Here is a 27,257-nt window from a genome sequence, read left to right as displayed (position 1 = left end):
TAATAAGGAACGCAGGGAAAGGGCTGTGCCTCCAAAACACACCGCTGGGATACTTTTCCTTGCTATTCTAAATTAAACTTGCCACGAGATAATTTCGTTTAAAATGCCTTTTATTGAGGCTTTGATTTGCAATTGGTTGTTCCCTGCAACCAGCGGTGTTGCAGGCTCACAAGCAGAGAGCATTGAGAGGTTTCCTTTTCGTGAATGAAGTTCTGTCCAGCCTGCGAACGAGGACGGCAGCTCAGCAAAATGCCCAGAAGTGCAGGGGAAGATCGGGGGCTGCGAGTGCGAGCGGAGCGTAAAACAGGACAGCTCTGTTTACTTGCCCAAAACAAGATCGCAAGGCTGGCGTTTAAATCCAAGCGGGACGCAAACTCACTCGGAGGAGATAAAACGCTCAGAAAAATCAGCTTCAGATCCACGTAAAAGCCGGTTTTGTGGGAGCTTCTGGCGATTAACATTTCCACTCCCGAGCTTCTTTGGGACGATGTCACCAATAAATGAGCTTGGCAGCGCGGGAGGGCGGAGCCGGGGCTCGGCGCCGGGGCCATAAATAGCACGGTCCCATGTCCGGCCGCTTTGGAGCCAGCGGGCACCGGCAGCGCTCGGAGCGAGCATCCCGAGCGAGCATCCCCGGCATCCCCATCCGGCAGAGCCTTTCCCCGTGCGGAGCATGAGGCGAGCGGGCAGCGGCAGCCCCGGCAGCCGAGGGGCAGCGCTGGTGCTGGCGCTGGCGCTGGCGGCGCTGCCCGCGGCCGTGTCCGGCTGCAGCTGCGCGCCCGCGCACCCGCAGCAGCTGCTGTGCGATGCTGCGCTCGGTGAGTCCGCGGCCGCGGAGCCGCTCCGGGGCTCTGCTGCAGCCGGGGGTGTGGGGAAACGGGTGGTGGGAGCTGTTCTGCGCTGCCCCGAACGCAGGGGAATAGCCGCTCTGCTTCCCGCGCGCTGCCAGAAGGGTTTGTGGTTATAAATTGCTGGGATTGCTGGGTTGGAGAGTGGCTTTTTATTCATTTTTTACGTGTTTTTTATATATTTTATATCTATTTTGTATCTATATCTATATATCTACATATATGTATATCTATCTATAAATCTCTATATATCTATATACATCTGTATATATCTATATACATCTATATATATCTATATACATCTATACACATCTCTATATATCTATATATACCATTTTAATATTATATATTATATATAATTATATTTCTATATTTTATGTGCATTGTATATTATATACGAATGCATTTTTATCCTTCGCATATTTTATATAATTTATGTATTATCTTGTGTATATTTTATATATATTCTATCCAACAGATATTTCTATGCTTTATATGTGTTATATATTTTATATATAACATCTATTTCCTATATTTGTAGATTAGGTCCTAACTTAGAAAATACCTGAGCTTTCAAATATCTGTTGCTGTATGCAGTAGTATCTGCTATGTATAAAATATTCTATCTAAATATGCCTGCAATGTGTAAACTGCTCATATAGATATTTTTATAGCTCTTCAGGGGGAAAAAAAAACAAAACCCAAACCAAACCAAAAAAAACCCACCCAAAACCAAAAACCCAAAGGACCATAAAATATAAGTCCCCAGTGCTAACTTGCTGGAACTTTTGAGATTTGTTCTGCTATTCTATACTTTCTTTAACTTATTCTTGGGGTTTTCTGTCATTTTCTGGAGCAGGAAGCTGATGGGCCCTTTATCTTCTGCAGATAAACTGGCTGCAGCAGCTCTGTGTGAACGTAACTCTCCAGCTTTGGGACAATTGTGCCTCATGACAGCCAGGCAGCACCACGGTTGTCAAACAACTCATAGAAAGAGCCTTAAGATCTCAAAACTAGGCTGCAGGGGGATGAGGAAATGTGACATTTTGAGAAAATGTGACATTTTGCAGCCTTTTGATTTCATTAGCTCAGGCTAAGGCTGGTTAGCTTCCATGGGGTGTGAACAGTAAATGTAGAACATGAGTTTCCAAAGTGCCACAGAATTAGCATCTCTATGGGGCAGGCAATACCTTCTGCATACTGATTCATTGCTTTTATGCCCTGACAGAAAATCTTTGTGGCCATGACAAACTCTGAGCTCTGTTTGTGGCCATCAGTTAAATTGGTTTTTAATCTGCCCGTGTTCAGCAATCCCTTTAGTGGAGGCACCTCCACCACGCATTACACACTTGGGGGTGTTTAAGGAGTGAAAGGGAATAAACAACTAAATATGTGTGCATTGAACTGTGCATGAGAAAGTGACAACTTTTCAACCGACGTAATGTAAAAGTTTTCCAAAATTAACAATTTTACAGTATAGAGGAAATTCAAAATGTTCATTGTGGGCCACCTTAATGAATATTTTCATTCATAGGGAAGCCATTCTTATTATACAGATTAGTATTTACTCATTTCTTAGATGTATTTTACAAATAGGAACCATATCATGCTACTTTTAGCTTTTCTACTACATCATGCTACTTTTTATTTAAATACTTGCGATAGTTTTATGTTACAATGTTTGGACTTGGTGCTCAAGCTCTCACTCCTATAAATATTCCTATCCAAGTAAACTTCCTCTTTTGGCTGAGGAATGTTTATGTCAAGGATCCCTTTGTTCACTATACTTTTAAAATACCATTTCTGTACATCACAAAATGGGAGATGAAGGGAATTCTTCATCCCAATAAGTGCACATTATTTTTGTGTATTTGCATGTACACACACACAACCTGCTCTGAGCATTCATGGCTGGATTACTGGATAATCTTTGGCCCCAACATTTTGCACAAACGGAGCGAGCCCCCTGGGAAGGAGCTGGAGTGGAGCTGCCTGTCCTGTGTGGGAGGAAGCTCCAGGGAGCAGCTTGGCAGAGCAGCTCCCCCAGGCCGGTGCCAGCAGCCTTTGTGCCCAGGAGAGGAGCTGTGCCCGGCAGGAAGGGGCACCCCGGGCTGCAGCCCTGGCCAGGCACTGCTCATCCCCTGGGAACTGGGGCTGTGCCTCCACAGCTGTCTGGGGACACACCTGTGCCCTTGGGGACACACCTGTGGCCTCAGGGACCTCAGGGCCACCTCGCTCCCGGCTGTGTGCTGAGACTGTTCCACTTCTTCTGTTATTAAATTCATTAGTTCATTAAGTTCATCCTGTCTAGCCACAAACACAGCCAAGGATTCCCTCACAGGATTTCCTGGCACATCTTATTAAAATAAAGATGCCCTGACCCAAAACTCCGCAGTAAAACCAGAGATAGTCTCAGACTTGCTCATGGAGCTACCAGCCATCATATGTCCTTCCCCCACTGTGTAAAGGCAATATTTTTAATTCTTCCAGCATGACTATGATGGAGGTGGAGAGATTGAATTGACATTCCCTGAACCTCCAATTGAATGTGTGAAGACACTCAGCAGCAGCATTTTTGAGAGATCCAAGGAAAAACAAGCACAGAAATTAATTAAGATGGGACAAGCTCTTTTGCTCTGGCTTTTGTTAAGATGATTGGTGCTGTGACACTTTGTCCTTCACTGCCAGGAAGGTTTTGTGGCTCTAGATGCCCAGAGGCAGCACAGAACCTGAGAGAGATCAGGGGATGTCTGATAGAGCTGGAGTCAGGGAGAGCTCCTGGTCCTGCCCAAAATCAGGGATGGGTGGAGAGGCCTGCAGGTTGAGGGGTGGGAAGGACTGTGGGATTTGCCAGGGTACATCAGGAGTGCTGCTCCAGCCCTGCCGTGTACCTGACCTTGCGTTTGTTCATCTTCCCACAGAGCCTTCAGAGGATGTGATTTGTACAGTATCATTACCACTGCTGGTAATGAAGGGTGGGACTGTTTTCAAGCTCGGAGCAATTTGTAGCTCACACAAACATCAGTCTCAGGGGCTGTGGGATTCTAGAGGAGCAAGCATTCGGCCATAGCTCAAGAGCAGCCACAAGCTCTTTGTTAGAAGGCAATACAGAACTTTCTAACCCAAAGGACAGCTGCCACAGGGTTCATTTTGCTTTTCTAAGCCATCGCCTTTACTCACTTCTGCTGCACTGCAGATCCTTTTGTCCAATGGCTTCTGTCTCACTTGCACACAAACGCTCCTGTGATAACTTCTGAGCTCTCAGCTCACTCCATACAACCCCACCCCTACCCTACAAACCCTTCAGCATCTTATCAGTGCAGCTTCTCACTTACTTCAGGCACATTCTTACAACTACAGAACCATAAGTTTATGATTTTCTGCTTAATGTCTGTGTATTGTATTTTTACATCAATCCAAGCTCCTTCCAAGGCTGCAGATCAACCCCTTCAGTGTCTGTGGAAGTTTCTGTTTTCCGATTCCCACTATACAGATTGCAGAAATTGTCATGAGCTTCTCACTAGTTTTAAATTTCCCTCCAGAGCGAGGTAACTCCTCATTTGTAGGAAGTGCCTGGCACCAGGAGATCCACACCTTTTACACAAAAACAGAGATACATCCCTCTTGGGCTCTTCTAAATGCTGCTGAGGCCCTCCTAAAATGTGCTGAGTTCCTTCAGCCCCAGCAGACAGCTCTGCTTTCCCAGAGGACTTGCCCTGGGAATGGAGAAGTTTAATTAAACAGATGTCCCTGTCAATTATCAGTGCTGACCACAATGGCCAGGTTTTCTCTTCATAAAAATGTGGGAGGAGGTGCTGGATAACAAATTCAGTAGTGAGGCCCTGGAGTGCCAAGCCAGCACATGAAAACTCTTCGGATAATTGCCTTGTTTTGGAGAGAAACATGGATGCAATTGAGTTTACCAGATAGTGCCAAGCTAACAGATTTCCCTTTTGCCACTGCATTTGTCATCCTGGCCTCAATGCTGGACCAATTTGAGCTTCAAATCAGGCAATCTGGAGGCAAAAATGGGCTATGGGCAGCACTGATTCCTTTCTGAAGTCTGGCACTTTAAATTCATGTTGATTTTTCCCCTTGGGCTATTTTTTGGACAGTAGGAGAAATATGTAAATACTTCACATTTCTTAGCTGTGTAACCCCAGTTCCCTTCAAAGTTGGTTGTATTTTTTCTGATTTCAACTATCTTATTGTTTATTCTTAAAAGTACATTGAAAATTGTATTTTTACTGAACAGCAATGACTAACAGGTCTTGAATACAAACACACACATATATATATGTAAAATGTGGCTTCAGAAGAGTGTAGCTCTTTGGAGTTCTGCAGCTTTGGAGATGAGTGGCACATTTCAAAATAGGATTGAGACTTTACAGCTGGAGCTTGGCAGCATTTTCAGCCCATTAAAATCCCCCAAGATCACGGGGATCAAGCATTGTAAAGATCTGCCAGATGATATATTAAATTTTAATCACATTTAAACATAACAGTGCAAATTTTCTTTAAATACACCAGAATTAAGTTTTTAGAGTCAGCTCTTCTGGGAGATAATCACAATATGCTATTTCTTCATTATTGAGTTTCAAATGAAAACCTTCCTGGCTCAGCGTCCCACAATTTTGCCTCTCTGCCATGTAATATCCAGTTTTGTGCTGGAATGGATTAATTTGTACATTATTAGGTGGGAAGTAGTTTTTGCCTGGTGGGAAAAATCAGCTTTGGGAATGCATTGGAAACAGGGATGGTGCTTGTTCCAAGTGAGGAGAGGAAAGGTGAGCAGTGACATTCCAGGTTTCATTGTTATTTTATTGTGTGATACCCACGGGCAGCGGGCAGTGGGGCTGGGCAGGTCTGGTCCCTGCCTGCCCAGCCTGCCGAGCCCTTCAGGGAGGTCTGACACCAAATTCAGCAGTGATGCCACTGCCCCTTGTGGTTTGGGGGCTCAGTGTCCACCCAAGCAGTGGATCCCTTGAACCGCAGGAATTGGAGATCCTTGGTTCTTTAAAAGCGCCCTTTTGTGCCAAGTTTAATTATACAAAGGACAGTGGTGTCACAAACCTTGGCTTTCTGTGGAGGTTTTTGTGGATCCTGTTAAAAATCTGGGCTCTTGATGCTGTTGCTTGGGCAGGACAGCTCCTGGCAGGATCCTGGGTCTGGGGCACCCAGACACCCCTGACCTGGGCTCAGGGAATCCTGCAGTTCCCACAGCTTTTTGGGCTTCTCCATAACAGGGAAAACTCATTTCTCTTCCTGCCCTGCTGAGCAGAGGCAGATCCCAGTGCTCTGCACCACCTCCTTCCCCTGACTGCAAACCAGTGCCAGTGGTGCTCATTCCAGTGCCAGTGATGATGCTCATTCCAGTGCCAGTAATGCACATTGCCAGTGCAAATAATGCACATTGCCAGTGCAAATAATGCACATTCCAGTGCCAGTAATGCACATTGCCAGTGCAAATAATGCACATCGCCAGTGCCAGTAATGCACATTCCCAGTGCCTCTAATGCACACTCCCAGTGCCAGTAATGCTCATTCCAGTGCCAGTAATGCACATCGCCAGTGCCTGTAATGCACATTCCCAGTGCCAGTAATGCACATTCCAGTGCCAGTAATGCACATTCCAGTGCCTGTAATGCACATTGCCAGTGCAAATAATGCACATTGCCAGTGCCTGTAATGCACACTCCCAGTGCCAGTAATGCACATTCCAGTGCCTGTAATGCACATTTCCAGTGCCAATAATGCACATTCCCAGTGCCTGTAATGCACACTCCCAGTGCCAGTAATGCACATTCCCAGTGCCTCTAATGCACATTCCCAGTGCCAGTAATGCACATTCCCAGTGCCAATAATGCACATTCCCCATGCAAATAATGCATGTTCCCAGTGCCAGTAATGCACATTTCCACTGCCAATAATGCACCTTTCCAGTGCCAGTAATGCGCATATCCAGGGCTTCTTCCCAATGTGCAGCTGCCAATCCTCAGGGCTCACACCCAGGAGTGGGAGCTGAAATTCTGCTCCAAGAATTGGGAATTGGGTGGCCGAAATGCTGTACTGGGGTCGTGCTGTTCCAGTTCTGTCCCAAAGAACAGGCAAAAACCCACCTGAGTGTGGTTCTTGCGAGGATTTTAGTGGGGAGGCAGCACTGGTGCCACTGGAGGAGGGCGCTGCCAGCCACATCTCCAGAACCAATGAATCTTCTTAAGAGAAGCTAAAATTATAACTATTTCAAAACTGATGTTGGTAGGCTAATGCAGAGGGGCTGAAAATGAGGCAAATCTCAGCCTTTTCCTCAGCAAAGGGCTGAGGAAAAAAGAATTCCAGTCCTGTGTGTCCCACCAGTGCTCAGAAAACCAATGCTGGCAGGTAGGAATCATTCACAATCCTTCTTATATCCACATTTTATATATTCCTCTATCCACATTTTGTTATATGACAAATGTTAAGTTCATCAACAAAAATTATGAAAGAAAATTATTGACTTATTGAGAAATTAATCTATATTCCATTTTGGCTGTACAGTGACCTGTCAAACTCAGCTAGAGAAAAGAAGACAAGGTTTCTTTACTTCTCTAAGTACAAAAGAAATTAAAATTATTTTTCCTTACTTTTATACATATTAATAGCACTTTCAAATAATTTTTTTAAAAAACTTGACAGCACGAATTCTAAGAAGTTGTTTAGTTTAAAGGAGCTGCTGATGCATTTAAAGAGAAGAAAAAATACCTGGCACCCTGCAAAGGGTAAAATGCCATCATGGGTAAAAATGCCCATGAATGGCAACTCAGGAATAATTGCAGTACACATAAACTGCTTGGTATCACAGCCTGAAACTTCTAAATGCTTTAAAAATGCAAAAATCCTACAAAACCTCTGGCTGCAGGAATGCTGTGGTGTCAATCCCTGGTTACAATTCTGTGCCTTCGTACCTGAATATCCAGTGAAAAACCTGAATATTCCCATTCAATGAATTCCTGGAATGCTGCTGTGGGAATGGCACTGAGTCCTTCCTTTTGCAGCTAAATAGTGAAATTAAATGTCACTAAAATGTTAGTGCAACAGCTTCCTGGGATGGAGCCTGGATTTCCTGTTTGGGAATAGGAAGAGTAAGACCTGAATAAGCCCTACAAATAACCCTGCATCTACTTGAGGGTTTAGGGTAGGAGCAAATGCTTGGAGAACTTGAAAAACCCATGGAAATTTAGTTTCCTAACTCACTTTTCAGTGCTGAATTCAAGGCTTGAACCACACTGCCAATCCCACACAACTCTAGGAAATGATTCCCAATATTCTGTGGATGAGTGCCCTTCAGAGCTCTGCCGCTCCAGCCTGAAAATGGGGCTGGTGCTGGGAAAAGCCAGGCTGAGCTCTCCTTCCCCTGCTCGCTGCATTTTCATGGCACTGCTCCCAGCCCTTCAAAGCTGAGGCTGTAAAAGGAGGTGGCATCACAAAACTGAACAACAGGATGGGATTTTAAGGAGCCAAACCCACTGAGTACAATGTTCCTGTCAATTAGGACATAGCTGAAAAATGTAACTTAATTTAGCTTAAAAAAACCAACCAGAGCTGGCTATTGGGTAGTAAAATGAAATTTCAGAACAACTGTGCTGGTTGCCTGACTTAGAAGTAACTCAGTCACAGCAACTTGTTGCTGAGTGTGCTCTAAATTCAGGAGAAGAAAACAAAAAATCTGATTTACTTTTATTTAAAATTATTTGTTGTAACTCTGGGAAACTGAACCCCATCATTTCAAAAACAACATTCTACACACACTGAGGGCAGGAACAAAGCTGAAGCTTAGAAACAAAGACTAAATAATATAAAACAGAGGCCATGAAAGGCTGCCAAACTCTTAATCCTATTAATGTGCCAACTTTAATCCCAAATTTTCTCATTAAAAATGATTTCAGCAATGTGGGGTTCTGCCCACCCCGAGGAAGGGCCGTGTCCCCATGAATGGAAGTCCACAATAACATCATGTATGTTGTCCTACAGGCTTGGAGCATAAAGGGAGTGTTATTCTCCAGCTGAAATTAGGCAGATGTTGATTACCAGCCAAATGATGTGGTATCTGAGGCTTGTGAAGCAGAGAGAAATGCTCCTGGTAACACGAGGAGCAGCTGTGAAAATAAAGCTGACCTTGAACAACATTTGGAAATCAGTTTGGGTAGTTTTTAGGTGATATTTAAGTTAAAAGAATCCCACACTTCTGTTAAAAATGCACTCATCTCTTGTATTGGAAAGTTTGTAAAAATGAGATTCTAAAACCTCACTCTCATAAATTGAATGTATTCTTCTAATTAAGAAAAAAAATAAATCCACATAATCTTCTGGTTTAACAAGGAAGCAAACCCAATCAACTCCTGCCTTCAACATGAGGAATTTGTGCATCCTGAGCCAAAAACACAGAGATGCACAAAATCCTGACCTACCTGAGAGTCCTAATGAGCTTAAATATTTGCCTTCCACACCCCAAAAGCCTGAACTGGAAATGCAGTTTGGATGCAGACTAGAACAGGTCTGTTTATAAATTCTGTAGGGTTAATAAAATAACCCTATAGGATTTATTATTAACCCTAATAGGGTCAATAAAACCCTACAGAGTAATCAAATTCTTCAAAGCATTTACCCTGAGAAACAATGCAGTGCAAATTAATATCCTTGTCACAAGGTAATTGAAAAACATCCTTGGTGTCTGCTTTATCAACGTGGAGAGTATTTATGTGGGTTTCAGTCTTCAAAAGTTTCTCAGAAGTGGAGTTTTAGCCCAAGCCACGAAGTTCCCCGTAAGGCTCTGATTTCTCAGTTGCAGATTGGATTATCTCACCACCCTTATCTTCTCATGCAACTGGAAACATCACCAAGACTAAGAAATGCTCTTCCATACATTGCTTTTCACAGAATAAAGGGAAAATCCTGCTACAGTTACAGTTACATTCTTCAACAAGTTTCGTGCTTACAGATCCAAAACACCTTTGTTCAAATAGTCCAGAAAGCTCTGCAATTTTTCCTTCTCATGATTTCAGAAAGTGTGCTTCAGTTGATTATTGTGCTAATGATTGATTTAGTTATTATGCAGCTGGCTCTAAGCATTTATTGATGGAATGTCAGGAAACAAAAATACAAACCAGGAAAAGTAAAACTGCCTTTATGTCCCAACTAGCAGAAACACCTTCTTAACTAAAGATTCCTCAACTTTGGGTCTGGGAGCTGCGGAGCAAGAGTGACAATGTAGACTCACAGACAAGAAACCCATCCTACAAACCCAGAGGAGAAGGTTTTTCCACCCTCACTCAGTTTTGGGGCAGCTTTGCTGCCGCTCGTTCTGTTTGCATCGAGAACTGAACTCACCCCACAGCCACAAACATCTGAGCTGAGTTACAGTTTGGAAATGAAGCTACTGTTTGCTGCTCTGTCCTGGTGAAAGATTAATTGATAGATGGGCCATTTGCTAAAAACATTTGTTCTTTTCCAGCTGTTTAAAGATCATTCAAAGAGCATTCAACACTGACTTGTTCTCAAAAGAGAAATAAAAACGTGGGGTTTCCACTGCTGAAAGAATCAGGATGGAGCAGCACCTCAGCAGGTCCTGAAGCAAACATCTCTCTCTCTCCTGCAGTCTGAAACAATTCCAAGCTGTGCAATAATTCTGAAATCAGCACTGCAAAAGAAGGGCTGCAGTCTCCTGGATGTTGAAAGCATCAAAGGCTGTGTGGGACACCTGCACTCCAAGGCTGTCACAGGAGCCATTGGAAAAAATTCCCAGATTTTTTCTCCTGGCAGTGTGTTGTATCCATCTCATCCCCAGCCTGGCAGCATCATCAGTAATTTGGCAGCACTCCTGTGGGAGTTTAGGAGTCATTTTTGCCTCTCACAAACACTGCCTGAACCATTCTGATGCACATCAGCCTTCGCTCAGTGCCCAGACCCCTCTTCCAGCCTACCCCTGCCCCAACACTGGGATTCTTCTGTACAAGAATTTAACAAATGGATATTTTGAACTGTTTCCAGAGGTGATGATGGTGGCCAGCAAGTTTTGCTTTAAAAACCCCCAACAAAGCCAGTTGGAGGTGAAACACTTGGACACCCATGGCAGAGGTGGTCTGGAACTGACTGGGAGTGTCCCAGTAAACTCATGACAACCAGATTCTGAAAGATCCAGTTAAACAGGAATTGATTGCAAAAGTGAGAGCTGCCTGAGTTCAGCTCAGGCTATTTATTGTAAATAAAGACAAGGATTCACATGCCACCAAGTTGCAAAGCAAATTCCTGAAGCAGTAAAAAGCAGGAGAGCTTTTGCAAACACAGAGTACAAACCTTTACCATGCAACACAGACTACCTCAAAATATGTGAGGTGGAGTTACAGCACCAGCAGAGCCTCCTTTTTTGGGCTCAGACTAGAGAAAAATGAAGGCAATTTTAAGTGGGAAAAAGATAAAAATATTGGCACTTTCATGAGAGTGTAGTTGGCCATGAGCAGATAAACCCAGAATATTCGCTGTTCAGGGACTTGCTTTGGAAGGGTCTTAAACAGTTATTGACTGATGGACATAAAATAATGTGTTCAGGTTAAAGGCAATTTACTGAGCCATAAAATCACCCTGGTGGCACTGGCAGGGGTGGTTGCTCATGGCAGAAATGGTCCCTGCTCCCAGGGATGTATGGAACACATTCCCAGAGATTTCAAATGACTGACACGGCAGCACTGCCTCTCCTGCTGGAAGCCAACATGTGCAAATCAAATACTGAAACACTAGGAAAACAAAACCTTCGTTCTCCCCAGAATTCTCTCTAAAATAATCTAAAAATATCTGATAAAAATACGTGTGCACACACTGATAAAAATATCAGTGTGTATGTAAAGGTACACATTAGGTATGAAATAAATTCTTTTCAAACATTATTTTATGTCAATCAGTCAATAACTTTTGCTCTTTTTGGCACTATTAGTGATACCTGGGAGCTTCAACCAGAGTTACAATCTGTGTTACCAAAGCTTCTTTCTTCTCATATGTATTCTGAGAAATTACAATATTTTCTGTACACATTAATATCTAATCAAGTTATTTTGCTCTCTTCATTGGTGAGAATCAAAGCTTTACATAAGCAAATACGGCAAGTAAAGCTCTGACACCACTGAACAATCCAGCATGTTTAGTTAGAAAAAGGCAGGGGAAGGGAGAGTGGCAATGGGACAGTTGGGACAGTTGCTCTAAATTATGGATTTTACGCCCTCTTGTACATTTTAGAGGTTTTTTGAGCCATATAAATCAGCAGCCAACAGACCATGTTTAATTTAGAATTCTATCCAAGGTGTCTATTCTATCCTGTGCAGTGTTGCTTTAAGGGGGTTCATTAATTTTGGTCTGTTGGGACAAATTCTGTGCAGATTCCTCTTCTTGTTTGAGGTTGATTATTCCCTGTCTTTGCCTGCTGACTTTGTTCCCTCTCTGCAAGAAAAGTGAAGTGTCTCAGATGTCTAGTTCCCTATCTAAAGATTATTCTTGTCATATCTGTGTGTGCTCCTGAAACCAACATGTTCCACCCTGTTCTGGGCTTCCTTGGCCGTTCTGGTGGAATTTCTCACCATTATTCTCCTCTAAGATACCATAACATATTGGGTTCAGCTTCTGTGCCCTCCAGACACAAAGGCCAATGAAATACTGTGGTCACACCCTCTCTCCAGAGATTTTCTTGAACTCCTTGCATTATTTTACCATAACTTGACTTTAGGTGACTGCAGTAGATGAGTTCTGCTCACAAACTTGAAGTTATTTTGCTTTCTGGTTGCTCACATTTAAATTCTTGGCCACTTCCAGATGCCTGACTTCAAGTGGAGGCAAATCTGAGCAGCAGTGGTGTTTGCTGGCCAGGCTGCACACAGACATTCCCCCTGGAGCAGCTTCCCCCATGAATTCCAGTTCTCTTCTGGGATTTCCAGCTTCACTCTGCTATCACACTGAGCCCTGTGAACTCATTCCCCTCCCAAACTGAAGATGGGCACTGCTGAACATCTCATTATCACATTTCCCCAGCCTTCTCCTGCAGAATACAAATTTTAGCACTTGTGGTGACAGGGTGTTAATAAAAACCCTTCTTTCTTAATCCCACAGCAACCTCCTGAAGGAAATCACCAGTCCTCTGGTTGAGGAAATTTGTTAATGGAAAACTCCTGGCTAAGCTTTGTTCTGACTGGAACAAAACCTGTGGCACCACCAACACTGCACATATGGATGGATGGATGTGCATCATTTTGAAGGCCCTTAAATCCAAATTAACCTCTCTCTGTAAAAATCTGTCCTTTCACCAAAATGAAAGCACTTTCATACACAATATTCAGCTGTTTCTGCTTTAAGCGGTTTATTTCTAAGTGGTTTATTTCTGGGTGATTTATTTCTAGGTGGTTTATTTCTAGGTGGTTTATCCCAATATTCAAATGAAAATCATCACGATTACACCATTGATTAGTTAATGCAGCAGTTCTGGAAGCTTCTGTTACATGACTGCAAAATAAATTAGGATCTATAAAAAAGGAAACATGACATACCGTAATATCATATGTTATGTATCATAATATCAAATAGAATATCATGTATATCATAGGATATACAAAGTAAGAAACGTAGAAAGTGATACACTTATTTAAATAAGGAGTTCTTAAAAATAGACATGCACATCTTTATCAGGTGGTGTAAAATTGTAAGAATTGCCTCAGGGGAAGTGAGAATGGATTTCTATTTTGCTGCAGCCAGCTAAGAAAGCAGAATAGAGGAAAAACATCACCCTGGAAATAACCCCAGCCTGTCACCCCAAGGACAGGGACAGCCATTGCCACCCAGCCTGCAGAGCCCAGAGCCAGTTCAGCTCTCCCCTGATTTATTATTCTAATATACTTCTAATATTATTATAATATTATTATTATTCTAAAATTATTCCATTCTAAATTCTATTCTATTATTCTATTATTCTATTATTCTATTATTCCAAATTCTATTCTATTGTTCTAAGTTCTATTTTATTATTCTAAATCACTGGACCTGAAAACTTGACCTTCACAGCTCCAAACCCCTCATGTGGACTCTTCTGCATGTTCTTCAGACAAATTCTTTCAGTGTATAAACCCAAGACACCACAATGTCATGCTCCAACCATGAGTGGCCTGGGATCAGAACTGCTGCAAAAAAATGGAACAGAATTATTGGGATTCCTTTGGATGTGTAAAACAGTGTTGGATCTCACAAAAGTGTTGCAATGAGGAAAAATCCTCTTTCAATAAATTCATTTGAGGAAAAATGTTTTAAGCTCCTGCATCCCAAAGAGGGAAGAAGTTCTGATAAATAGATGATAGACAGACAGACAGACAGATAGACAGATAGATAGACAGATGACAGAAGTTTGAGATAATCTTCCAGCAGAAGAGTGAGCAGAAAGAGCTGCATGTTGTGTAGGAAAGTGCTTTCATTTTGGTGAAAGGTCAGATTTTTCTAGAGAGAAGTTAATTTGAGTATAAGGGCCTTCAAAATGATGCACATCACATATTCTGTGTCCACAGCTCTGCTGCATTTCATACTGCACACTCTGCCTATTTCAGAAAAACACTTTTTGGATGCTTTTTATCTATATTTAGAATGCCATCCTCAGTCCAACCATGTAGCATCCACTCATTCTCATTTAGCTCCCCCTCCTTGAGCCTTTTATTCCTTGTCCCTCCAAAAACATCTAAGAGCAGCTTGACTGAAGTGTCAGACACGAAAGAGACAGGTGGAAAGAAGCGCCCAAAACTTACTCTTTGTATTTTAGGTAATTAAATGAAAGGGCTAAATTGAGCCTTTACAATATAAGAGCAAAAAAAGAGCTTCATGAGTCTTGATGATATCTGTTTAGTAGCTTACATCTTTTCCTGCCAACAGAGTTTTTGAAGTCTCATTTCAAGGTTTTTGTAGCAGAGCTGATTGTGGTTATAAACTTGTGAGATAGGAATGAAACTCTCCTGATTTCTGCAGAGGAAGGCTGCTTAGAAAAGGTGGAGATCACATTTCTGTTCACAGAGCTCTGGTGAAGCCTGTCAAAAACGTGACGTGAACTGGGGGCACAGAAACCCAGATTCTTCCTCAATATGCCTATATATATTCATCTATTTATCTATTTATATGTTTAAAACAGGAATGCACATAAGGAGTTATATATAACATATTTTCTTGTTCTATGTCCAGCAGTATCCTAAATGTCTTAATTTATTGAATTTCTACTTCTTATGTCCAGCAGTATCTTAAATATCTTCTTGAATAATTATTTTTCACCATGCAGTTTCTGGTACTTAAGAGACAGTGGAGGAAAAGACCTCCTTTGTTCATCAGTTTTTTACCTTCTCCTTTACCTCCTGCTTCTTAGGATTATAAAGTTTATTTGGGGGCTAAACTGCAATTTGCTTTCCTTTCTGAAGGAGCAGTAAGATTGGTTATTTTAGCTGAGTAAAGTTGTCTGTCTTCTAAAACTTTGACTGTGAAAAGTAGCTTGAGGATAATCTCACCACTGTACTTGTTTAAGTACAGTTATATTATATAAAATATTAAATACTGTAATACAGAATGTCTTGTTTAATAACACCAACTTGTAACAATGAGAGTAATTCTTCACTCAACAGTTTCCCCTCAGTTATTGCCTTAGAAATAACTCAGAGTCTAAAAAGGACACTACTTTTGGGGAGTATATTAATGTCAGTAAATCAATATATTAATTATATATTATTATATTTTAACATTAATGTATATTATAGTTTAATACAAAATGTTATTCTATTCTAATATTTTAGTATTCATATATCTTATAGAAATATTTTATTTTTCATTAATTTCAAGGCTTTGGTTTATCCAGATTCCATCCATATCTGTGCCTTGGAATGGGCCCTGCAGTGCCTGCTCAGTTCTTTGTGTCTTCTCTCCCTTCATATTTCACTGGTTTTGTCCCTGTGGTGGAGCAAAATCAATCTCATGGCAGGGAATTCCCTCAGAGTAAGGAAATACAGCTGTAATAAAAGCAGTTCCTCATGATCACAAAAATCTCTAACACATAAGGTGATGTTTATTTAATTAGTATTAATTAGTGTAGCTAATTCCAGAAGGAAATCACCCAGGTTAGTGGATGATCCTATCTTTCTGCCTTTATTGCAATTAAACGCTTCTGTATTGTACCAACCCTGACACTTTTCTCCTGACTGTATAAACACAAATCCATCAAATGATAAACTAAATATGTGCTGTGTTTTACCCAGTTAAAATGATCTCCTACTGATTTACAAATGGTTGGGAGAGGATCATTATTATTCAGGAAAGAAGGAGTAAAAATATTCTTAACACATTTCAGGAGAGTGCCCAAGGGCTGAGCATTGTCCTCCTTTACCTCAAATTCATTTCTTTCCAGTTCAGCCAGCTGAGACAACCTCCAGCTGCAAAGTGAGGATAGAAAATGACATTTTATCAAAGTCGAGTTCACAGAAGAGCTACACCCTCCTACTGAAATGTTAAAGTCTGTATTTTTAGTGCAGAACGAATCCCAGGCATTCGGAATTACTGGCACCGAAACGTGAAATCCGTGCCTATGTATTCCATAGATGCAAATTCCTCATAAGGAAGCAATAACAGCTAAAATGACATTATTACTGAACAACCAGGGGCTGTTCTCACTCACACAGAGAGGCCAAGGCAGCCCTGGAATGCTCAAAACCATGTCCTGAAAGAAGTGCAGAGTCGGAGGAATCCTGAGCCCCCTGAGCCACCAGAGAGCAGAGGGAGATGCCCAGGAATGCTCCAGCAGGAAGTGCTTGTGGTTAAAAACAGGAGCAACCACATGAATCAGAGGTCTGAGGAGACAGCCAGACGACACTGATGGCAAAAAAATATTAATGCACAGAAAATAAAAATAAAAAGGAGCCCAAGAAGAATTAAAAGGCGCCAAAAGATCTCTGTGCGTTTGGTTTCAGGAGAATAGAATGGCAAAACCCACAAAGCTCAAGGTTTAGACAATTAAACTTCCTTACTGTTAAAAAAAAAATCTCAATTTGTCCTCCTTTGCCATCTGGAAATTTTCTCTTTAACAAACAAATGAAACACACACACAACACAAAAATGCTTCTCATTTTCATCTACACACCCACTAAAAGATCTCTGCATGACAAGCCCCAGGACGTTGCACTTTCAGCCTTGCACAGCTCCATGGAGACCCCTGGAGCTAGCAGGGATTATCCATAACCTTCCTCTCATGTGCCAACAAGTAGAATTTCATAAAATATGGAAATGCACCATGTTTCAACATGGGACACATGGGGAAAGCAGTTTTAATTATCCTACACTGAGTAGGCAGGAAAAGATTTCCTGCACATAAAGTGTGTTATGGTACTGAGAAAATAATGTTGTTTTCTCAGCCCTTTCCCTCAGAACTGAACAGACTGTTTAATGAGAAATCCCTTATATATATTTTTTTTTTTTTAAGGGAGTAATGATGCAAAGGAGAGCATCTCAAAACAAAGCAGCCCCATCCTAATTTGTCCCTGCCAGCAGGGTGGAGCACACCCAACCCACAGCCCTTTTCCCCTGGAAGGAGATCAGAGCACTGCAGACACACAGTTAATTTAGGGGGTTGCTCACATCTGCAGATGATTAAAGAGATGCTGCCACATTCCACGTGAAATGAGGAATTTAAAAAGGATAAATTAATGCTTGCGCTGAACAGAACTCTTTCCTCCCAACAAGTCCAAAATGCTCCTCAAGAAGGGTTTAATGGAGGGAGCATCCTGCTGGAGCCTGGAAGCTGCAGGCATCTGCAGCTTTAATAACGTGAACACGTTGATTTTAACACTAATTTAACAGGTTGACTAGTCCATCCAGTTTGCTCAGCTAATTAGTGGGGAAATGGGAATTGTCCAGGGTTAGGTGGGACTGACCTCCACCTGGCTGTGTTTCAGCCTGGGTTTCCTCTTCCTTTTCTTTAGCTATGATGTTAAACATGATAAAAAATGAGGTCAATACAGTAAAAAAATTGGGGTGTTTTGGGGAGGGAACATGTGATTTGGGCGTCACAAAACTTCGCTCTGCTCTGGCTTTGCCAGTGTCTCTCCACAAGAACAGGCTGCTCTAACCCAGGAGCTGCAGCAGTGGCCATCCAGAAGGGAGCAAAATGGGGCTCTCACTAATTCTGGGGCATAAAATCCCCAGTGGAATTTTGGCCATGCTCCATATTCTTAGAACCACAATGAAACAATGAATATTACTACGTCTCTGCTTTTTTATTGTCTTTAGCTTTCCCTGTAAAGGGAAACATATGCAATTTTAAGGTGGTTTTAATTATTATTAGACATCTAATCCAGAAGATAAGAAACTGAATAGAAAAGAAATTGCTTTTGTTCTTCTGATGGTGCTTCCTGACCAAATAAGTAAATTGAAGAGCAAAGAGGAAATGGGTATGTTCTGTTAGCTGTGCCAAACAAAGTTCTGCTCAGCTGAAATCCAAGCTGTGTTCTGATGCATTTGTCTTGGTGGCACCAAGCAACTCAGTGTAATTTTAATTTTTCCAAAGAGTCCTGGTGTATTTTAAACATCACACACAAAAGAGATGCCTCAAACAAGGAGAGGGGAAAAGAATCCATTTCTTTTTCCATAAAATCTCCTACTCTCCTTGATTAAAGAACAGGAAATAAATTAAGTCATTTTAAACAGGGAGTAATTGATTTCTACAGGTCAACACAACTAATGGCATGCTCTGTTGAACCCCAGAAAAGTGAATATAAGATTATTATTCTAATTTCATGCATGAAACCAATGCTTTCATCTTGCCTGGCACAGGCTTTCAGGGGCTTACTTCAAGGGGCTTACTATTTATTTGATCAACAATTCTGTGATCAACAGACATGTCCCTTTCCTCTGCTCACTGATTGTAATGATGGGCATTTTGTCAAATTTTATGGGATCCAAGTCTTCCAGAGATTTTGATGGACAATTTTTGTCAAAACTGAGTGGTAACATCAATCAGGTTTCCAGATTCTTGGGAATTCACATTTCCATCACAGACAGCCCACTTACTTTTGTTTTCAGGAGCTCAGCTGGTGTTCTTATGGTAAAATCTTTCAAATCTGCTTGTACCTGAAGTGTCAAAACAATGCCAAAATCTATCAATACAATTTTAATTTTTGCTTGTAAAATTTGGCATCTGCTCACGTGCATTTAAATCTCTCTCTCTCTCTCTCTCTCTCTCTCTTCCAGTGATCCGAGCAAAAATATCCAGTGAAAAGGTGGTTCCTGCCAGTGATGATCCCCTTGATACCCACAAAATGATCCGGTATGAAATCAAACAAATAAAGGTACATGGAATCACTCAGCTTTTTTGAAGTTCAATGCTGATAACCTCTGCATATTTCAGCCCAAAATAATTTACCCCAAAATGCTGGGAAAGCTGGAAAAGGCTGCAGCTGCCCCCACAGTTAGACCCAGATGAATAAATCACAGGAGGGATTAAAAAAAGGGAAAGAAAAAAAGAAAAGGAAAATTTTAATGAATCCCTAAATTTTAGAGAAATAGTCAAATGTCTCCTTACAGAAAGAAATATATCAATGCCAGAGAATTCCCTTTCCTCCCACTGGCACTTTGATGCTCTGCTGCTGCTCTGCAGCACTTCAGGAACTTGAGAGATATTCAGGAGGTTTTTGCTAAATAATGATATTCTGATTAAGAATTTTGCTAAATAATGATATTCAGGAGGTTTATTTTTTAATATTCAGGAGATTTTTGCTAAATAATGATATTCTGATGAAGAATTTTCCTAAATAATGATATTCAGGAGGTGTGTTTTTTTATATATTCAGGAGGTTTTTGGTAAATAATGATGCTTTGATGAAGAATTTTGTTATTTGTGATTTTGAAGGCACCCAACACGTGCTTCATTCTGTGAGTGGTGTCAGCACACCTGGGTTTGGAGGATTCCTGATCACCTGTGCATGATCCAAACTTTCCAAAGAGAGGGGAGCATCTCCAGCTGAGGGAGCAAACCCTTTGTTCGCTGTGAACAGGGATATTTGCAGGGCCAGGAGTCCTTCCCTCATACTCACACAAACCAAAATCCATTTGTCTGAAGGTTGCTGGGCAAGCCAACACCCAAAGACACAGATTCAGAATCTCACAGGGTTTCCTCACCCTCTGTTCAGCTCCAATAAGGAGATATATTCATTAATACAATTTAAGAGGACATGTCTTGAGCCCATGGAAGTCACCATCAAACTCTCACTGATGAGAGTTAAAATGATCATGATGGTGATCATTAAAATGATCATTTACTTTTCTCTGGAACACACAAGAAGTAGGTAATCTCTCTAAATTAAAATGTGTGAGTGTGCACAGGTGAGGCGGGTTGGTTTTCAAGGTAGTTTCGTCTCTCATTTTTCACTGAATATTATTTTATAATTTTTGCACTTTTCCATTTACTGGGAACACTTTAGAAGGTCATTATACACGGCTACAAGATTAAAAAAAATAAAAATTCAATCATTCAAGTTGGATCCACTGGTAGAATCCCCTCACAGGAGTTTAAGTGGGGAGAATCTCTGGTGAACAAGAACATCTCAAAGTATTCACAGGATGGTTATCACACGTGACTCCTGGTGAGGTTTTACAACAATTTCAACAAGTCAGTCCCTACCTTGCTAAAACAAACCCCAAAGCTTCACCATCTGCCACTTTCCATCTTCTTAAATGTTAAGGATATATTCAAATGTTTCCTTTCAGAAATAAATACATCAATGCCAGAGAATTCCCTTTCCTCCCACTGGCACTTCAATGTTCTGCTGCTACTCTGCAGCACTTCAGGAGCCTGAGAGAAATGCAAATCTTCTACCTCAGCACAAACAAGAAGAATGAGAAGTCTAATCTGAGTGATTATTTTCAGCCTATAATCCCATTCTTATCACACTGAAATCTCTGAAATAGATGTGTGTATTGAAGCTGCTTTGGAGTTTCTCCCTAATTTTCACCAGTGGAGGTCTGTTCAACCTCAGGCAGCAGAAGAGGTTTATTTGGGTGCCACACTGGGTGCTTCTTTAATTCCAAGTCAGCCAGGCCTGGACAAAGCAGAGATGTGTTTCTAAAGAAAGATGCTCTACATCATAACACACAACACTCTTTTCCTGACCCAGAGATGGGGAAACTGAGAGGCATTTTAAAAATTTTATTCAGTTTAGACTAACAAGAGAAGGGTTGTGATAACCCCCACCCCTCAAATCCTTCCTCCTGACCAGAGCGAGCTCAGAACCAAACCTTCCCCTGCCCCAGGACCAAACCTTCCCCTGCCCAAGGACCAAACCTTCCCCTGCCCAAGGACCCAGCTCCCTGCTCCAGGGAGGGAGGGATTTTGGGAAGGGAAGGATTTTGGTGGGAAAACAGGAGCTCTGTGACCTGCCCACCCTCTGTGCACCCAGTGTGGCACCAAAATAAACCCAGCAAGGCAACTGTGCCCAATAAACGCCACAGGAGTGACAGGGAGGAGTAACCTGTGCCATCCAAGGAATGTAACTGAGGTAAAAATTAAGCATGCTGAACAATTACTCAGTTTGCTGAGCAGCTGAGCTCAGAGCAATAGCTTGAGCACACCCTGTCTCACCTCAGGTGACAGCATTTTAAAGAATTTAACCCCACAGTGAGTGTGAAAGGTGAGGATATCCTCTGTTCACCGTTCCAATCTTCTCTCAAGTGCTGCTGCTGCTTTCTCCTGATGCCCTGCAGTCCCACAGGTTGCAGGGTCCTTTGGATGGCCAATGGCCCTGAACACAGGGCTCTGGGTAATCCAGAATTCACAGAATCACAGAATTCACAGAATCATTGGGTTGGAAGAGACCTTCAAGATCGAGTCCACCCCAGCCCCAGCACCTCAACTGCACCCTGGCACCCAGTGCCACATCCAGGCTGTGTTAAACACACCCAGGGATGGTGACTGCAGCACCTCCCCGGGCAGCCATTCCAGAACTTTATCACTCTTTCTGTAAAAACTTTTCCCTGATATCCAACCTGTATTTGCCTTGGTGCAGCTTGAGGCTGTGTGCTCTGGTTCTGTCAGTGCTGCCTGGAGACAGAGCCCAGCCCCAGCTGAGCACAGGCACCTTCCAGGAGCTGCAGAGTGATAAGCTCACCCCTGAGTCTCCTTTTCTCCAGGCTAACACCCCCAGCTCCCTCAGCCGTTCCTCAGAGGGTTTGTGCTCCCAGCCCCTCTCCAGCCTCGCTGCCTCCTCTGGACTTGCTCGAGGGTCTCAAGGTCCTTCCCAAACTGAGGGGCCAGGCTGGACACAGCACTCGAGGTGCTCTGCATGCCCAGGGGGGGACAGGCAGAGAGTTTGCTTTATGTAACACAGCAGGGAAGAACAGACCCTCCAATCGTCTCTTTTGAGCTGTAAAATGCATCAAAAATTAGCACCAAAATTCACAAAAGTTATCACCTCAGTGTGAGTTTTGGGGAGGGCTTTTAGACCACTCAGACAGTCACACTTTCCTCACCGATTGTCCCCTCTTGGACAGGGAACACAGAGCCCTTGGAGGTTTTGGTTGACTGTAACATTCTGCACAATGCTGCTGTTTCTGTGCTCTATTGCTCTCAGGGCTGTTGAGCTGTTCCATTAATGGGATGGCTTAAATCCTGTTTCTCTCATCTTAAATCCAGTGCATTAGGCTTAGCATTAAAACCTTGCTATTCTAGACGGAAATATTAGATATAATTTGGATATTCATTTTCAGAAATAAATAAAATAACAATGGGGCTATTCATTTTATAGCAATGGGTCAGCATGTCAAGAAGCCATAAATGTTTTCAATTAATGTTCTCTTTTTGCAATATTTACAGCATTATATTAAAGAGAGGAGATAATATGTGATATATATGCATTAATTTTTTATTTTATGAATATTTCTTCATAATATTTTTTGTAACTGACTTGACCATCACACTCATCCTAAAATCTTCAGGCAAAGCCATGTGCTGGTGCTGGTTCCACCCCTCAGGAGGACAGGGACAGTGTGCATACAGAATTAAGTAGCAGGTTCACATCTCTCTATCCCCCAACTCCTCACCCTGTTTTCCTATTCCAATAAAGTCCCACCAGGAGCTCAGGTGAGCATGGACCACGCATCAATGCAGAACCAAAGCCAACCACCTTACCCCTCTGCAGAGAAATATCCATGCTTTTAGAGAAGGGAGAATTTGATTGAGAAGATTAAATATGATTTACTGAGTTGAACACAAGATTATACTCTTTAGAAATGCTGTAACAATTATATAGGTCAAAACCAGAGATAAGTCAGGCACTAATTTCAAAAAAGAGCCCAACCAAGCAACCAAAAAACCTGCAACAGAACACTAAACTCATTTAAATATTAACTAAATCTCCACTATGCATTGCTGTGGATATTTAAGGTTTTTACAGCTAAATCAAGGTGTGCACAAAGCCTCCAAAGTTGAGACCAAAGCTGAGATATCCATGGAAAATTTGTTCCCTACGAGGCCCTGAGGGTTTCTGAGCGTGGAGAGAGCTTGAGGCAAAGTTCACCTGCAGAGCTCACCTGGTGGCCCTGTACAGACACATTTCCCCCTTCATTTTGCAGATTTTCTGTGATTCCCACTGCTGCTTTGGACAGGGTGCCCCTTTGGTTTGTGTTTTGGTCTGTCTGGGCCTGTTTGTTTTATTCTCCAGAGCATTTCAAATCCCAGCTAATATTTTTGGATCGGCCGCGCGGTGACAACAACGTTGGCTTCTTTCCCCCCTCCATAAATAAAGCTTCAGAAAAACCAACATATTACAGAGTATTTTCTAGTGGCCTGTGCTATTTAAATCCCCTGGGAGGGCTTGAGGAACACAAACACGTTTTCCAGGGACACCAGCTGCACTGGGAGAGCCGTGAGCCCCTGCCATTGTCCCCAGCTGTCAACACGTGGCATGATGTCACCGGGCTGGTGGTGGCACACGAGGTGATGACAGGCACTCAGCAGCACCTTCTGCTCCCTCCTCGCTGGCCTTGGACACAGCTCAGCTTGTTTGCATCTTTTAATGGCTCATTTCTGATTTCTTTTCGGGCTTGAAACTGCTGGTTAAGGGGCAGCCAGCCTGAAAAGGGCTTTGATCCCAAATCTCTCCATTTTGGGGCTGGCAGGGTGGAAATCCTGAGGGCTGGGTGATGTTCTCCAGCGGTTATTTGAGAAGGTTCCATGTAGCTGTATTTCTCTGCACAGAGAAAAGCAAGGCACAGCTTCCCAAAGATGTTTCTGGGAATCACAGCTCTGACCCTCAGAGAAAGGAAAACCAATTCTTATCTCATTTACTGCTGCTGTGTTTTAAAGCAAGTGGAATGCATTGTGGGAGATTGTTTACCTGAAAAGAATTAGTAATTAGATTCTGGTGTCAGTGTTTTGATTCACTGAGCAATTGAATCCAAGTGTGTGTGTCGGGACTGTGGGCTGACAGTCACAAAATTCTAAACAATTGAGTTGAGTGCTTGTTTAGATTCAGTGTAATAGAGTAGAAAATAATATAGTATAATACAGTAATTAATTAACCTTCTAATAAGATAGAGTCTTCCTCAGCTTTCTCCCCTCGTTGGGGTTGCCCTGCATTTCTGATAGTCCCACTGGTGAGAATTTGGGATATGGAGAACCACTCTGCTTTAGTGACCAAATATGAAAACAATGCTGAGGAAATGCTCAGTTCCTCAGCACATTTGGTGTCCCAGGAGATCCCAACAACTCCAGTGACCAAGAGAAAATTCCCCAGAGGAATACACTGAGAAATATTTGCATTTTGGTCAGGGTGAATGCTGTCTCTGCATTGTTCCTTGAATGGAATATGCCAGTAGAATATAAACTGAAGAGAAGGTTTTAACAATCCATGAAATACACTGAAACAGCACATTTTAAAAGCTATAATTTAAAAAATCAAGACCTACTTAATTCCCTCCTAAAACTCTTGGATGAATTTCATTAAGTGTAGAGAACAAGTCCAGTTCTTGGTGTTTTCTCACATTAGTTCAGACTTTGGAGCCTTCCCTAAGAGACTCACCCTGTATCTCTTCCAGCTCTTTTCTGCAACTGTTTTCTCATGCTTGTTTTCCACTACTGACTCTGGTTCTGATCATTTTCAGATGTTTAAAGGATTTGAAAAGCTCAAGGATGTCCAGTATGTCTACACCCCTTTTGATTCATCACTCTGTGGAGTGAAACTAGAAGCCAACAATAAAAAACAGTACCTTCTAACAGGTAAAATGCAGCAAAATCGATGTTCCTGGGGATTCAGAAGGGCTGCTTAGAGTGAATTTGCTAAAATATGCAAAGGAATGCATTTATGTAGTAAATACAAACACAACAGCATGTAAAAATTGTGTTCAGCTGTAGTTATAGCGTGACCTTGTGTGTTTTCCACCCTTCCTGCAGCACTCAGAGCAGCTCCAAGGGAAGGGAAGGTCAATCATGATATAATCAGTAAATAGAAGGAATTTTGATTCAGTATTTGCCATTATTAATTAAAACCAACAGCACTGATTTTCCCAGGAATGCAAAGGCGCATAATGAGAAAACACCTGCCTGTGTGTCTGCAGGTCTGGGGTTCCAAGTAACTACAGATTTTTCTAGACACTCCTAAAATCCAGTTTAACTGCATTTGCATCCACCCCTTGCTGGCAGGTTATCAACATCTTTAGAAAAAATATCCTTCTTCAATCTTTTACATCCATCCAGCATGCAATTAGGAGAACACATTCTCTCTGTTATAATTAAATGAATTTAAAAAATTTCAAAGTGTGACTAATTAGGTGCAATTAGTTAAAAGCTCAAGGTGTTCTTGCACTTCTGATATTTAGAAAGCACTTTTATTGCTTTGATTTTTTGTGTTTTCCATGCTGCAGGCCAAATTTTAAGTGATGGCAAAGTGCTGATCCACTTGTGCAACTACATTGAGCCGTGGGATGATTTATCCTTGTCTCAGAAAAAGAGCCTGAACCAGAGGTACCAGATGGGCTGTGGCTGCAAGGTGAGTGCAGAGCAGATAAATGGAAATAAACACTGTTTGTTTGTATTTTTAAGAATGAACCTAGGTTCAAAGGAAGCTGTAATGTGAGTGTAGAGCAGATAAATGTAAATAAACACAGTTTATTCACATTTTTGATAATAAACCCCAGTTCAGAGGAAGCTGCAAGTCAGACTAATTTCAGAGCACATAAATGTAAATAAATCATGTTAAATCACATTTTTGAGAATGAGCCTTGGTTCAAAGGAAGCTGCAAGGTGAGTGCAGAGCAGATACATGTAAATAAACACCATTTATTTGTATTTTTTGTAATAAACCCCAGTCAAAAGGAAGCTGCAAGGCAAGTGCAGAGCACGGCAATGCCTGTTGTCTTGCACACCCTTTACTTGCATTTTTGAGAATAAACCCCCATTCAGAGGAAGCTGTGAGTGCAGAGCAGACAAATGTAAATAAACACGGTTTATTCACATTTTTGAGAATAAACCCCAGGTCAGAGAAAGCTGCAAGGTGAGTGCAGAGCAGGTAGATGTAAATATGCACTGCTTATTCACATTTTTGAGAATAAACCCCGGTCAAAAGGAAGCTGCAAGGTGAGTGCAGAGCAGGTAGATGTAAATAGGCCCCGTTAATTCCCATTTTTGGGAATACCCCAGTGCCAGGGGGGCTGCAGGGTGAGTGCAGAGCAGATAACTGTAAATAGGCCCCGTTAATTCCCATTTTTGGGAATACCCCAGTGCCAGGGGGGCTGCAGGGTGAGTGCAGAGCAGATAACTGTAAATAGGCCCCATTAATTCCCATTTTTGGGAACACCCCAGTGCCAGGGAGGCTGCGGGGTGAGTGCAGAGCAGATAACTGTAAATAGGCCCCGTTAATTCCCATTTTTGGGAACACCCCAGTGCCAGGGAGGCTGCGGGGTGAGTGCAGAGCAGATAACTGTAAATAGGCCCCGTTAATTCCCATTTTTGGGAACACCCCAGTGCCAGGGAGGCTGCGGGGTGCTGAAGGCCTGTCTCCCCAGATCACCACGTGCTACACGGTGCCCTGCTCCATCACGGCGCCCAACGAGTGCCTGTGGACGGACTGGCTGCTGGAGCGGCGGCTCTCGGGGCACCAGGCGCGCCACTACGCCTGCATCAAGCGCAGCGACGGCACCTGCAGCTGGTACCGGGGGGGGCCGCCCCCCGAGAAGGAGTTCATCGACATCAGCGAGCCCTGAGCGCCCAGCGCTCCCCAAAGCACCGCCCTGGGGCTCCTTCCACCCGCCTCGCCCAGAAACCGGCCCCGTGTCCCCAAAGGGCCCGTGGGGCTGGCACCGGGGCAGGACGAGGGACAAACCTCCTGGAGGCACCTGCTC

The 27,257-nt window shown here is 42.5% G+C and overlaps 2 protein-coding genes across 2 annotated transcripts in view; one reads left to right on the top strand and one right to left on the bottom strand.

Annotated features, from left to right (window-relative positions):
• The window catches only part of SYN2 (synapsin II), a 165,838-nt gene that overhangs the window by 48,745 nt on the left and 89,836 nt on the right, over positions 1-27,257 (bottom strand). The gene's annotated exons all lie outside the window — the stretch shown is intronic.
• Positions 569-27,257, top strand: TIMP4 (TIMP metallopeptidase inhibitor 4). Its single transcript, XM_038148870.1, has 5 exons — positions 569-818; positions 19,119-19,216; positions 25,023-25,137; positions 25,782-25,906; positions 26,922-27,257. Exons 1-5 carry the CDS (start codon positions 674-676, stop codon positions 27,117-27,119), a joined length of 681 nt encoding a protein of 226 aa, XP_038004798.1. The 5' UTR covers positions 569-673; the 3' UTR covers positions 27,120-27,257.

The sequence above is a fragment of the Motacilla alba genome, chromosome 12 (genome assembly GCF_015832195.1).
Source record: "Motacilla alba alba isolate MOTALB_02 chromosome 12, Motacilla_alba_V1.0_pri, whole genome shotgun sequence".
NCBI lineage: Eukaryota > Metazoa > Chordata > Aves > Passeriformes > Motacillidae > Motacilla > Motacilla alba.
The sequence above is the reverse complement of the archived record's forward strand: the minus strand, read 5'-3'. Positions and strand labels throughout refer to the sequence as shown.